This window comes from Lagopus muta, chromosome 1 (genome assembly GCF_023343835.1).
Source record: "Lagopus muta isolate bLagMut1 chromosome 1, bLagMut1 primary, whole genome shotgun sequence".
NCBI classification, from domain to species: Eukaryota; Metazoa; Chordata; class Aves; order Galliformes; family Phasianidae; genus Lagopus; species Lagopus muta.
The window spans coordinates 75,369,175-75,382,682 of NC_064433.1; the positions used below are offsets into that span (position 1 = coordinate 75,369,175).

Genomic DNA, 13,508 nt, shown 5'->3' on the forward strand with positions numbered 1-13,508 from the left:
TAGGCAGAATTTTCTGCTGTGTCAGGGCATTATGAGAGAACTCTACTTCATCATCTAATAAAGTCGAAGCCTGTTTCAGAAAGCAGAGACATTCCCACAAAACGTATCAGTAGCAACTGCCTGAATTCAACAGCTGTTGAAGCAATGGTTGTAATTCTTGTTATTTCAGTAAAAATAACAATGGCAAACGCATCTTCCCTAGGAAAAAAAAAACACAACAACAACAATAGAGAAAAATGGGTACTTTCACCTATTTACACCTCAATCAATTGTTAATATGAAACTGATAAAAAGATATCTGATTTTTGTATGATGCAAATAAACATCTCAAGAAAAGAATATTTCATAGGTAGAGTTTTAAGGACAGGAATAAAAGTTCACTCATGCTAATTTAATATTAATTTCATGTAGACAAACACAGACCAAATAACTTCAAATATTCTATCTAGTGACACTTGTTCCTTCCAAATACAGTATTAGTTAAAGGTCATCTGATCAGTCAATTAAGCTTTGCTTCTTTCCTCTCAAGCACTGAAGAGGAGAGCTTCAAAGATGTTTACCTGTACTGAAAACCAGTGTGTAGCTTCTGCAGTTGTCAGCCTCTTCCTGGTACCTTTTCTGCAACACGAACAGAACAGTCATTGAATCGTAGAATTATTTAGGTTGGAAAAGATCCTCAGGATTGTTAACAATCAACATCACCTACTGAGTCCCATCACTAACCCTTAGTGCCCTTTTCATAAATCCCTTAAATACTTCCAGGGATGGGCACTACTCCACCATTTTCATGGTCAGCTTGTCCAATACTTGACCAGCCTCTCTGTGAAGAAATTCTTTTTAATATCCTATTTAAACCTCTCCCAGTGCAATCTGAGACCATTTCCTTGTATCCTGTCACTTGTCATCTGAGAAAAGAGACTGACACACTCCTTTTCTATTGGGAAATTTTCCTGATAATTTTCCCTGTAACTGCTTCATGGACTTAAATGGTGGACTTAGCCTTGTTGAACCTTATGTGACTGGACTTGGCCAATCAGTCTTGCATATCCAGCTCCCTCTGCAATACCTTCCTACCCTCAAGCAGATCAACAGTCTTGCCTAACTTGGTATCATCTGCAAACTCACTGAAGATGCACCTGATAAAAATGTTAAATAGATGTGACCAGTCACCAACTGGATTGAACTCCATTCTCTATGACTCTTTGAGTCTGGCTATCCAGCTGCTTCTACCCAGCTAACTGTACACCTGTTCAAGATATGATCAGCCAGTGTCTCCAGAATACTGTGGGAAACAGTGGCGGATGCTTTACTAAAATCCAGGTAGACAACATCTAAATTTGAGGTTCAAGAAAAGACTTTTCACACCACCCAAATGAACGCATTGCTACCTGCTTACTTTGATGTTGGGCCAACAGGGCCAACAGTATGTTGCTAGACAGTAGAGGGGCTTGCCAACTGGGTAGCATTGCTAAGGATTCAGCCACTGACAGAAGTACTAGTAGATGTCAGGATGAGGCTTTCACCCTCTGGAAGCAGGTGCTGTTAGCCATGAAGGAAAAATACTCCTTCAAAGACGATCTGATGCCTGAGATAAAGAAATTATGGACTACTATGGAAAAATGCATCCTTTTTTTTTTTTTGAAAGAATGCACTATGGTGGAAATGTTGCCAGACTCCACTTTCATTCCTGATGGTCCAAACCAGGAGTCAGGTTGATCCTGAGAGTCAGGTGTACACCAAATATGTGGTGTAAATTCACATATTCACCAGAAAAGTATGCTGGTACATTAACTGCCATGCATGGCAGAAGACAAAGATGACCCCTTTAAAATGAACTGATTACTAGACTTCATGACTTTGAGCTACATTTAACCTCTCTACAAGCTTATGTTTCAGCCATTTCAAAAGTAACTGAAAAACTGGATAGAACAGAGAGAAATCAAGGAGATATGGCCAATGGATGAACTGTCTACTGTGCTTCATTATGATGAAACTGATGAACCCAAAGAGACACCTGATGAGAATCAGGATTATCAAAATAGTCTACTGGAGGGCTGATCAGATTGGTTTCCTGGCATGCTGCATCCAATATCTCAGCTATTAAAAGAGGACTCACAATTTGTAGCTCAGAGATGCAGCACTAAGCCACAAAGCTCAAAGCAGTTCCCCTGTGATAATGAGTGCACTTTCTGTTTGTTTCCTTGCTCCCGGTCATTGCAAGTGCAAATAACTGCACAACATACTATGCAGTTATGGTCAAGGTCATTTGAATCTTAACTATCAGAGTTCATCAGCTGTCACAGGAACTCTGTTTATATTGTCAGTCTGTTATACAACAGTTACTCACCCCCCTTGAAATAAATAAAAGCCACTAATACAGTGTCTCAGTAACAGGATTTCTTTACACAGAGTAACTTATTTGTATTAAATCACTTCTGTTAGCAGAGGAAGACAGGTGAATTTTAAGAGTTTAACTTTTCACATATATGTGATAGACATTTGTAACCACACTTTAAAAAACACACCTTCCATGTTTGTGAAGAGCATAGGTGTTATAAAAAGCACCAGGAGAGGTGATGCAAGGAATTACTTAATTCAGACAGAACGTCTGGAAGTCCTGCTTTTTTCCCCCATCTATGCCCCAAGTAAGGTGTGCTATAAAGAAATTGAATCAAGACAATCAAATAACAATTAATTAATTAGTGGAAATTTCTTTAATATTTGTTTCTCATTAATAGGATTCTTAGGCCTGAACAGTGCAGAACAATGGCTAAAGTGTTGTTTTTTTTTTGTCTTAGTTACAGAAAAAATTGATGTGTGCGCACAAGCACAGTATATTTAGACTTCTATGGGGCATAGTTGATCAAGAAAATAGATCAATACAAAGTTTTGAAGTTGGGCTTGTTCAGTCTGGAGAAAAGAAGGCTGTGGGGTGACCTAATCACACCCTTTCAGTACCTAAAGGGAGCCTATAAACAGGAGGGGAGCCAACTCTTTACAAAGATGGGTAACAGCAGGACAAGGGGAAATGGTTTTAAGTTGAAGGAGGGAAGATTTAGGCTGGATGTCTTTAGGGGGAAGTTCTTTACAGAGAAAGTGGTGAGGTGCTGGAAAGAGGTGAGGCTGCCCAGAGGGGTTGTTGATGCTCTGTCCCTGTTCAAGGCCAGATTGGATGTGCCCTGGGCAGCCTGGTCTAGTATTAAATGGAGAGGTTGGTGGCCCTGCCTGTGGCACGGGGGGTTGGAGATTCACAATCCTTGAGGTCCCTTCCAACCCAGGCCATTCTGCGATAGCAGAGCAGCAAGATCTTAGGCTACAGCAAGTGAGAATCTGCTTAGATGTGATATCAGAAGGCACAGAAATAAGAGAAATTACTTAACTTCGAAAGGCCTATAAGGTCCTCAGGTGCATACGGATCTCCAGATAAAATTTTCTCACCTACACTGCCAACCCTTAAATGATGTCTGTAAAGGGGTGGATCTTGGCTTCACCCCTTCCAGTCACTCAGATGCATTGCTTGCACGTGAGCTCTCCTGAGCTGGCCCTGCCTTCCAATCAGATGTTCAATCGCTGGTTCAAGCTGTGACTTAGTATTTCCACTACAGTCATCACTACTAACATCCATCAAATGGTTTTAAATTATCTGCTAGCAGATATCTAAGGAAAATTCTAAATCAGAAATGCGTGTGTAAGATACTGTACAAAGACTTTTGTCTCAAAGTCTGCCTGAGTTTCTGCAAGCCTTCCTACTGGATAGACCTCACTTCAACTAACCACATGGTCGCCAGGGACAATGAATATAAGGGGAGAATCCCAGCTCACATTACATTCTAGGCTACTCCTGAGATGAGACAGGATGATCCTAAGGCGAGGGGCCCTGAATTCCCAGGGGTAGGTAGGTGTAGTATCGAATGTGCAAAAAAAACCATTACCATTTCTCTGGAGAAACCAGAGAAAGACCGGACAGTTTATAAGGACTTTGCAAACAAAAGACTCATGCCTTTTTCATCTTTTCCCTCCTTGATTAGAACATCCCATCACTGACTGAAAGAGAAGATGCAACCCCCCCCATCTCTACTGCTTACTGGGAGAATCATGGAACACTGTGAAACTGCAGTGGTGTTATATCTCTGCTTTTCTATAATGAACCCTTGCTTTTTCTATCTTTTCACTATTTTTACTAATTTTTACTATTGCATTCTTCAACTCCCCCACCTCCAGGCCTAACTAATGATGAATGTATAATAAATGTCAGATGTTGGGCAACATCTGAATCCAAAAACATCTTAATCTCACTCTGGGTGTATATACATATATCAGAAATCATCTCTCCTCTGCTAATTGGAGCAAGACAGCATATATTGCATCCAATTTTAAGAAGAGTAGAAAGGGTGACCCAGGGAACTACCGAGGTATTAGTCTCACCTCAGTGCCAGGAAAGATCATGGAGCAGATTCTCTTAGAAGCTATGCTAAGGCACACGGAAGGCGAAATGGGATAACCAGCATGGTTGGCTTCACCAAGGGCAGGTTCTGCCTGACCAACCTAGTGGCTTTTTATGATGGCATAACTGTGTCAGTGGACATGGGAAAAGCCAATAATGTCACCTGTGTGGACTTTAGTAAGACATTTGACATGGACCGTCATAGCATCCTTCTCTCCAAATTGGATGGATATTGGATGGATATGGATTTAATGGGTAGGTTGAAAGGTTGAACTGGTTGCAAGATTATTCCTGGAGAGCGGTGGTTCAATGTCTGGATGGAGATTAATGACCCTCATGAGTCAGAACTGGAACCAGTGATCTTTGACATCTTCATCAGTGACACTGACAGTGGGTTCGAGTGCACCCTCAGTGGATTTGTGGATGACACCAAGCTGTGTGGTATGGCCAATATACCTGAGGGACCTTTTGCCATTCAGAGAGACCTAAACAGGCTTGAGTAGCGGGCCCAGGATAACCTTATGAGATTCAGCAAATCCAAGTGCAAAGTCTTGCACTTGAGTTGTGTCACTGCCCATTATCAAAGCATGGAGACAAAAGGATAGAGAACAACCCTGCCAAAAAGGACTTGGGTATACTGGTGAATGGATGGAAGGTGGACATGAGCCATTGATGTAGCCCAGAAAGTCAACTGTTGCCTAGGCTGCATCAAAAGAAGCATGGCCAGCAGATCCTACCCCTCTTCTCTACACTGCTGAGACCACATCTGAAGTCCTCAGTACAGTAGAGACATCAATCTGGTAGAGCACATCCAGAGGAGGGCTACAAAAATGATCCAAGGATCTCCTACAAGGACAGCCTGAAAGAGCTGGTGCTGTTCAGCCTGGAGAAGGCTCCAAGGAGATTTAATAGTCATCTTTCAATCCCTAAAGGGCCATAAGAAAGAAAGAGACAGACTCTTCATCAGAGTCTGCTGTGATAAGACAAGGGGAAATGGTTTCAAACTAAAGAAGGCGAGATTTAGATTCAATGTAAGACAGATGTTTTTTACAGTAAAAGTGCTTGGGCACTGGAACAGTTTGTCCAGAGAGGTCATAGATACCCCACACTTGGAGACATTCAAGGTCAGGCTGGACCAGGCTCTGAGCAACCTGATCTGACTGTAAATATCCCTGTTCATTGCAGAGGAGTTGGACTAGATGAACTTTCAGGGTTCTTTCCAGCTCTGAGGATTCTATGATTTTACGGTTGTGTTACACTCTATGGAAAGTTTTAATGTAGGATCACAGAATCACAGAATTTCAGGAATCGGAAGGGACCTCATGAGAGGTTGAGACCAACCTCCCTGCTAAAGCAGGTACCCTACAATAGGTTGCAGAGGTAGGTGTCCAGACAGGTCTTGAATATCTCCATATTGAGATTCCACAACTCCTTTGGACAACCTGTTCCAGTGCTCTATCACCCTTACTGTAAAGAAGTTCTACTGCATGTTGGTATGGAACTTCCTATGTACAAGTCTTAGGCCATTACTCCTTGTCCTATCACAACACACCACCAAGAAGACCCCAGTCTCATTTATTTGCCTCCCACCTCCCTTTAAATACTTATCAATCAGATCCCCTCTCAGTCTTCTTTTCCCCAGACTGAACAGACCCAGGTTCCCCAGGCTGAACAAACCCAGGCCTTTCCTCATATGGGAGATTGCTCCAGGACGTTTACCATCTTTGTGGTCCTCCACAGGATCCCCTCTAGGAGATCTCTATCTTTTCTTGGAATGGGGAACCCAGAACTGGACACCGTAGTCCAATGCTACCTCTTCAAGACTGAGGAGATAGTTCACAGAGGATCACTGTGAGCCTGGAAAAATGTTGGACTAGGCACCAATACACAGCTGACATCTCTGGATGATGTTTTTTTGTTTCAAATGTCATACAGCATCCAGGGGGGGCTTGTCACAGCTTTGAAAATGCCAGTTTCTTCATGCAGGCCATACAGTCCTTCTGTAATGGATGGTTCAGATAATATAAGAATGATCTTTTTTATTACTGCTGTTGGAAGCCAAGGAAGCTTCCATGGACTTACTTCTGTAGTAAACACTCCTACGATGAATCTAGGTAAGGGTCACAGCATTCAGTTCATCACTGTGAGCAGAACTTCTGCTGAGGGAGATTGGCAGCCCTCTGTGTATTCTTCCAGTTGATGTTGACTTGCTCCTTAGTCCTGCAGTTCCTTAGAGAGCAGGGGAGCTACTTTTTGGTGCAACTTTATTCTCACCCGTCTGGTTCTCAGTGGAAAAGTTCAGTGTTTTCTTATCTGGCATTGTTCAGGTCATATATATTGCCCCTGTAAAGCGTATAGAGAACTTTGCCATTTGTTGGTTCAGCTAAGACCTGTAATCCAAGTAATAATATTGCTAGATATTTTCTAGACTTTTCTTCCTGACCATATTCCAAATGGTGTGAAAACACCCTGCAATATATGCCCCATATAAAAACTGAAATGACAGGATACATTAGTTCATTCATTCCAATAAACTGGACTAGAGACCTCTAAGGATCTGTTACAACCAAGATAGTTGTGGTGCAGATGAAAAAAAAAAACCAACAGATAACCATTTCTTGCATGGTTTCAGTCACACAAAACGTTTTGCGTGTCTTTGCGTACTGACACTGAAGCCTAACAGTTGGTCTCACACCAACTACAACCCCCCATAATATAACTCTGAAATAAATTATGAAAGCACTCCATGGCGCAAGAAGATGTTATGCTTTATTGTCTCAGCTATACTTAATAGTGGGTGGTGCTGAATCAGCTTATCAGATGAGTATTTTCAGAAGTCCTTTCCTCAGAAATCTTTAGGTATTTACTGGTAAAGGATACCACGCATCTTTTGAATTCTGTTGCTCATGTCCTCCCATATTCTCACTTTATTGCTTAAAAATTGCTGTAATCATGTGTGTTATTGTCTAACTGGAATAGAAATGCTTTCCTTCACATACTGCTGTTACAGCTTCACACAACGCTTGTTGGCCTCCTTGAGAGAAGTTAGAAGATCTGACTTCCTCCCACTTGACTGTGCTCTTTGTAGCATGATGTATTAACATCTGAGATGAAGTCTCAAAGACACTGAAAAGAAGTGTTTGAAAAGGACTAAGGACCTCACTTTTCAAATTGGAACTGGTCTGTGAATGTGTCCTGGTTTCATCTACTACAGATTTAATTTTCTCCATGGTGGCTGATACGATTTTGTATGTTGGGTTTAGGATAAAAGAAATGTTGATAACACAGTGATGTTTTAGTTGTTGTTGAGCAGTGCTCACAGTGTTCACAAGGTCTTTCTTTCTTCTCATACTGTACTGCCAGCAAAGACACAGGGGTGCTCAAGAATCTGGGAAGGGACAGAACCATGAAAGCTGACCCAAACTACTTAAAGAGATATTCCATACCACCTAAATATTCCTCAAAAAATGCATACACGTACCACAACACAGTAAGAAAACACAAAATTATCTTTAATTAGTCTTGAAGTTACATTTTTTGCAAAACCCTTATGTATATTTAGCCAATATGCATACACCTAGCTTCTGGGGGACAAAAAGAGGGTGAGAAGGGAAGGGGAGATGAGAATGCAGTTAGGTGATGTAACTCATATAGAAAGGCTAGGGTGCAGCCACATAAAGGTAAGAGGGGAGCTGCCATGAGTGGTGTAAAGTGAGAACTAACTGTATCTTCCTCTATCTAATTCTTCTCAGGGGTGCATAGTAGAAGAACAAAGCAGTAGTACCAAGCTATATGGGAACTGTTGAATCATGACCTGAGCCTCTGATTGATCAGGAAGAGAATTCACCTGTGCTGCTGGAAGGGGTGGAGCCTGGCTCCGCCTGTCCTAGACTCATTTAAGAGCTGACTACCATAGGGAAAGGGTCTCTTCTGGAGATCCCTTCTCTGCAGTTTTTCAGGGAGCCCAGGGTGTAGGTAAGTGTAGGTAAGTGTAGGTAAGTGTAGGTAAGTGTAGGTAAGTGTAGGTAAGTGTAGGTAAGTGTAGGTAAGTGTAGGTAAGTGTAGGTAAGTGTAGGTAAGTGTAGGTAAGTGTAGGTAAGTGTAGGTAAGTGTAGGTAAGTGTAGGTAAGTGTAGGTAAGTGTAGGTAAGTGTAGGTAAGTGTAGGTAAGTGTAGGTAAGTGTAGGTAAGTGTAGGTAAGTGTAGGTAAGTGTTCTATCTATTCTCCTTTAGTTATTATAACAGAGCAGTATTTTGCCTAATGCTCTTGTTTATTTCATGATTATAGCGTCTTTGCATTCATTGATTATATGTAAGCTGTAACAAGAGAAATTCTGGTTGAATGTAGAAAAATAATAATAATAATGAATCTGTCGATGCCTGTAGAGGCTATGAAACCTTTGCTCTTGGAAATGTTCAGAACTTGTCTGAACAAAGCTCTGAGAAACATAATCCAGCTTGAAGTTAGCCTTAACCCCTAGCACAGCAAAGATTTTCAGAAGGCTTTTCCATCACTAATTAGTCTATGTAATTAGTCCTATAGCAAAATAACCCCACCTCATCTGTTTACCAAATCCACTATCCTTTCTGTTTGGATATTTCTCTCTGTGTGCCCCCTCCCTCTCTCTCTGTGAGTTGTGGGAAACATGGGCCGGCTGTAAAGGAGGGCAAGACAAAAGAATGTAGCAAGCAGGATGTGCAGTAAATAAGGATTAACCATTGCATAATGAGTAAAGAGAGGACAAGATAAGGGTTAACCACTGCATAAGAATGCAGGTAAGCAGGATGTGAGGCCAGATAAGAAAAGAACATCTTGAAACTCTATTGTAAACTTGAAGAGAACATCACACAAGGAACAGGTCTGATCGGATTATTTCGGTTGAAGACAATGAGCCTTCATCCCATGACCACCAGAAGAAGACCCCCACTGCCCACGGCGCACGTGCAAGCGGGAGGGACCCGTATGCTGGTGGGTTCTCGGAAATGTAATGAATATGTATATGAATTCCGGGAAAAACACTGATTATGTATTAGTTCAGCCTATATCTGTACCAAGTTTTTATCCTATGGTGTGCAAGTTCAGAGGAGCTATCCCCCTTGCACCCAGCTTGGTGCCAAATGCTGAATAAAACGTACCTGCTTTATAACCTAACTCTGGGTTATAGAGTTCGATTCTGTATATCATCCGTGTCCTCGATCTCCCTCCCTATCTCTCTGTGTCCCTCCCTCCCTCTCTCTCTGTGTCCGTCCGTCCCTCCCTCTCTCTCCTTTCCTCTCATCCACCTTCTCATATGCAGCAGGAATCATTGTTGCTAAAACATTCTTCTCTTTGTCAGCTGACTCCAGTTGAACAAGTGAGCAGGCAGATTCTAATAAGCAGCAAGTCATTCTTTTGCCTTCTTGCTCTGCCACTTACTCTACTGTGTCCTGGGATATTGTTAACTTTCTTCCTAACTTTAATAACGTCTGGCAAGAGCTAGTTGGTACTGGGAGTGATAAATGCTTGCGAGTTATAGTATACTGTTCTGTAAAGAACTTAAGGACCGTAGAACAGTATTCTTCACATTCATGAGGACTGCCTCCCTAATTCTATAGGCGCTGCCCATACGAATTGTACTCAGTGCATTTTTGAGGCATACCTTGGATCTAGCTTCTTTGGATGCTCCTTTGTTCTTGAAGTGACAGGACAATCCCTGACGAGCTTTAATAAACTTTCTTGAAGATCACAGTCGAGGCAGAAGTGACCTTCTTTCTCATTTTGCCAGTGCTGTATTTATTACTCATCAGGGATGTGTTACTATTATATTTAAATTTATTTTATGCTTTGAGCTCAGCTCTTGATCTTCTTTTCTTATCAGTGGAAAGTAAAATAAAAGCTTTAAAGATGTGTCTGTTTCAGAAGTCAAGTCATTTTGTCATTAGTATTTTAATGTACAGCTTTGAAATTGAGTGACTTGGATTAAATCCTGATGTGTGTGACTGGCTTTCTTATTCAAATCTTAATAAGGTTAGGCTCAGACCTTGTGTTAGTTACTTGTAACTAGTTCTTTACTTGCTGAATTGCTGAAGAAAGCCTATCAGCTAATCGCGTGTAGCTGTCAATCTTGCATTTGTTTCACTAATGACAGGATAACAGACACTATGTATGCTGAACTCATTGGTGGTTTCAGAATCTTAGTGGTTTGAGACATGCATATGGAACTCAGAAGCCTAATTTTGTCTTTTGATCACTGTGATTTGAAGATAGCCAGCTCTGTAGCATGTTCTCTAAGCTCATGTGATGGAGAAGCATGTGCTACGCTTTCAGTGTGATGTGAAAGAGTAGTACAAGGATAGTTTTCCAGAGACAAATATGACTTATCTTGCCATCGTCTCTGAATAAATTAGTCACCAGTGCATGGCTTGAAGTTCTATCAAGGAGTAAGACAGATAAACAAAGCCGGAGTTTTTTCTCTCTAAGTTATAATCACCTGAGTGATTTGCAGAAAAGGAGAAGATAAAAACAAACACTGTTTTAAATTTGAGAGTCTCTTTAGAAGTGGAAAGGACAGAGGAAAAAAATTTGGTAGAATTCCTTACCTTGAAGTCCTAGATTCATGAAGTCATGAACTTGACAGAAAGGTATTTCTTGAAGATTTTATGTTCCAAGCCCTCACTCAAAGTGTTGTTACAAGCTGATTCCTTGAAAATGACAGCAGTATTTGACAGGAAAAAAAAAAAAATGCCAGTAATTTGGTGAGGAAAGTAGTTTACCCTCATTCTGGGAATATGAAATGAAGTGCTTTAAAAGAACTGCAAGGAACTGCACTGCAAACTGCATTTTTCTGCTAAATTATAGTTTAATTTCATTCTCCATAGATACCACGTGGTACAATCCCTAGACCGTAATTCTTAGATATTACATTAAAATGGAGGTACTGTACCGTTTTCATGAAGGGAAAAGCAATAGAAATATATTCTGGAAAGTAAGAAGCTGACAAACTTACACTGGCAAAATAAGAACCTACAAAAAACTTACTGTTGAGCAACACTGTTTGCTTGTATATTCACGTAAGCTTTATTTATAGGTGATTAAAAAGATTTTTCAGGCAAAAAATAATCTCATCCAAAATATGATGGAACATGATGCAGTGCACTGCACTAGAGACTAGAAGATGCATATTTAGAACTGATGATTCACTTTTTGACAAATTACTTGTGATTCCATGGTCAGCTTTCATACAGTAAAAATACATATGAATAATTACAGTCAATATTTACCTATAAGCATAAGATTTTGTAAGAAAAACAAGGAGTGTAAGAGGATGGGGAAGCTACAGACATCTTAGTAATATTGGAAGCAATATATATTTATTTAAGACATTAACTCATTCCAGCATACCATTGCACCCCTTGAGAATAGTATTTGCAATTTAAAACTTATCTGAAACATTAATGAAAGAAAAACTCTAGTTTTTAAAATGATTCTGTATTTAGAATCTTGCGGAGAACTCAAATGGGCAAAAACTACATGGCCACAAAACATGAATTACCCACCATTTCAGAGACTTTGCATTCATCACATTTAAGTACTACGTGCCTGATTTCAGAAGGTCTCATGCAAAATCCACCTATAGGAACTCACCACAGGATATTTGCAAGCTGATGTTCTTTAAAGCTCTAACAAACATCCAGTTATGAAAGTGAATTTTAGAATTCATGGTCCAGTTTCCAGATGATATTCTAAGAGATACTTGCTGATCCTTTATAAACTCCCAGCTCTTACCTACATTTTGCTCAGAGTATTTCCCAAAGCTATAATTTCAGCAGTTAATTAGAGCTGAAAAGTAGCGCTGTCTAGAGTAGTGATATCATCTTTCCATAACTGCATAATTAAAATTAAGTAATCACAAAATGAGTTCCTATTACGAATAAACATTTTTCTCATGTACAATATATATCATATTATAATATACTATTTTATACTATATTATATAGTATTTATATTGAACGTTAAGTCCAGCTATAATGTCTTTTAGTGGTCTTCTATATTGAAGAAACTGCCCTAATCAACTTGTAACATGCAAAGCTTGGAAGAACCAGAAATTCATTATAAATAGTACAATTTTATATGCATCTTCTGGCATCCTGAAGTCAAACAGAACACTCAATTCTGTTCTTTGTTTTCCCCATATATTTGACAAAAGCTGTAGTTCCGTATGTTGTACATTCACAGTGGGATCCCAACCTTCTATACCATCTGTAGGAGGGATCGTGTTACCACTTTCCACTGGAGTAAACATTCTAATATTTAATATAGTAATCGTGCAAGCATTTGCTCCTAGCTTGAAGTTCAGCAGTTCAAGATTTCACAGAATTCGTTTCATCTCTCTGAAAGGTTTCTTGCTAGCGCATTTTGTAGTCATTAGATACTGATGCTTCACATAGCTGTCCTTTAAAATCCAAGTCTACGGTGAAATCCAGGTCGCGCTGTAGAAGATGTAAATGTAAGCAAGACCATAAATCCAGTGTTTGAATTCAGTTATTGCTCAGTTTGAAAAGACCTGCAGTCTTAAGAGTTACATGCCGTGGTTTCTGAGTTCTTTTGTTTTGAAATGTTGCTAGCATTGAAAAAACAGGATGTAAGAAGTATGTCACCATGTAATTTTTGTCTAAGGTATATTGTATTCTTCTCAAGACTGCTTTACTGTCCTGGTTACAATTAGAAGGTTTCTGAAATACTGTGCTGTTGTAAGTATTCTATAATTTTTAAAAGCATATCTCATTGAGTAAAGGGTCTTCAATCGAACAGCTATTCCAGAACAGATTAGGTAAACTTACCATTGTAGACCAGTCCTTAGTCATTATTTTTCTTTGTTTTTTTGGAAAGAGGCACAACACAGTCTCTCAAAATGATGGTGTCTCCCTACAGGCTTTTGGAAGACTTCATATTTCAGAAGGTCCAAGTGCTAAGAAATAATTTTTAATCTAAGGATACTAAGATAGTCTGTCTTATGATAACTATTAAGAAGATTTTCATTTTACCACCTGCAATAGGTGTTGTGAGAACAAATTTGATTTTTGTT

The 13,508-nt window shown here is 39.9% G+C and overlaps 1 protein-coding gene across 3 annotated transcripts in view; it reads right to left on the bottom strand.

The window, feature by feature from the left end:
• Window positions 1-270: 270 nt before the first annotated feature.
• LOC125697530 (protein arginine N-methyltransferase 8-like) overlaps window positions 271-13,508 on the bottom strand; it is a 50,554-nt gene continuing 37,316 nt past the window's right edge. Inside the window, exons 10-11 of one of the 3 annotated variants that reach the window (XM_048954825.1) lie at window positions 11,023-11,124; window positions 271-618 (exon numbers count right to left, since the gene is read on the bottom strand). In XM_048954825.1, coding sequence (XP_048810782.1) covers window positions 11,038-11,124 — 87 coding nt within the window. In that variant the 3' untranslated portion in view covers window positions 271-618; window positions 11,023-11,037. Of the gene's footprint in view, window positions 619-11,022; window positions 11,125-11,185; window positions 13,044-13,508 lie in introns of those variants that run through there. The other 2 variants (XM_048954856.1, XM_048954837.1) reach the window with 2 other exon arrangements.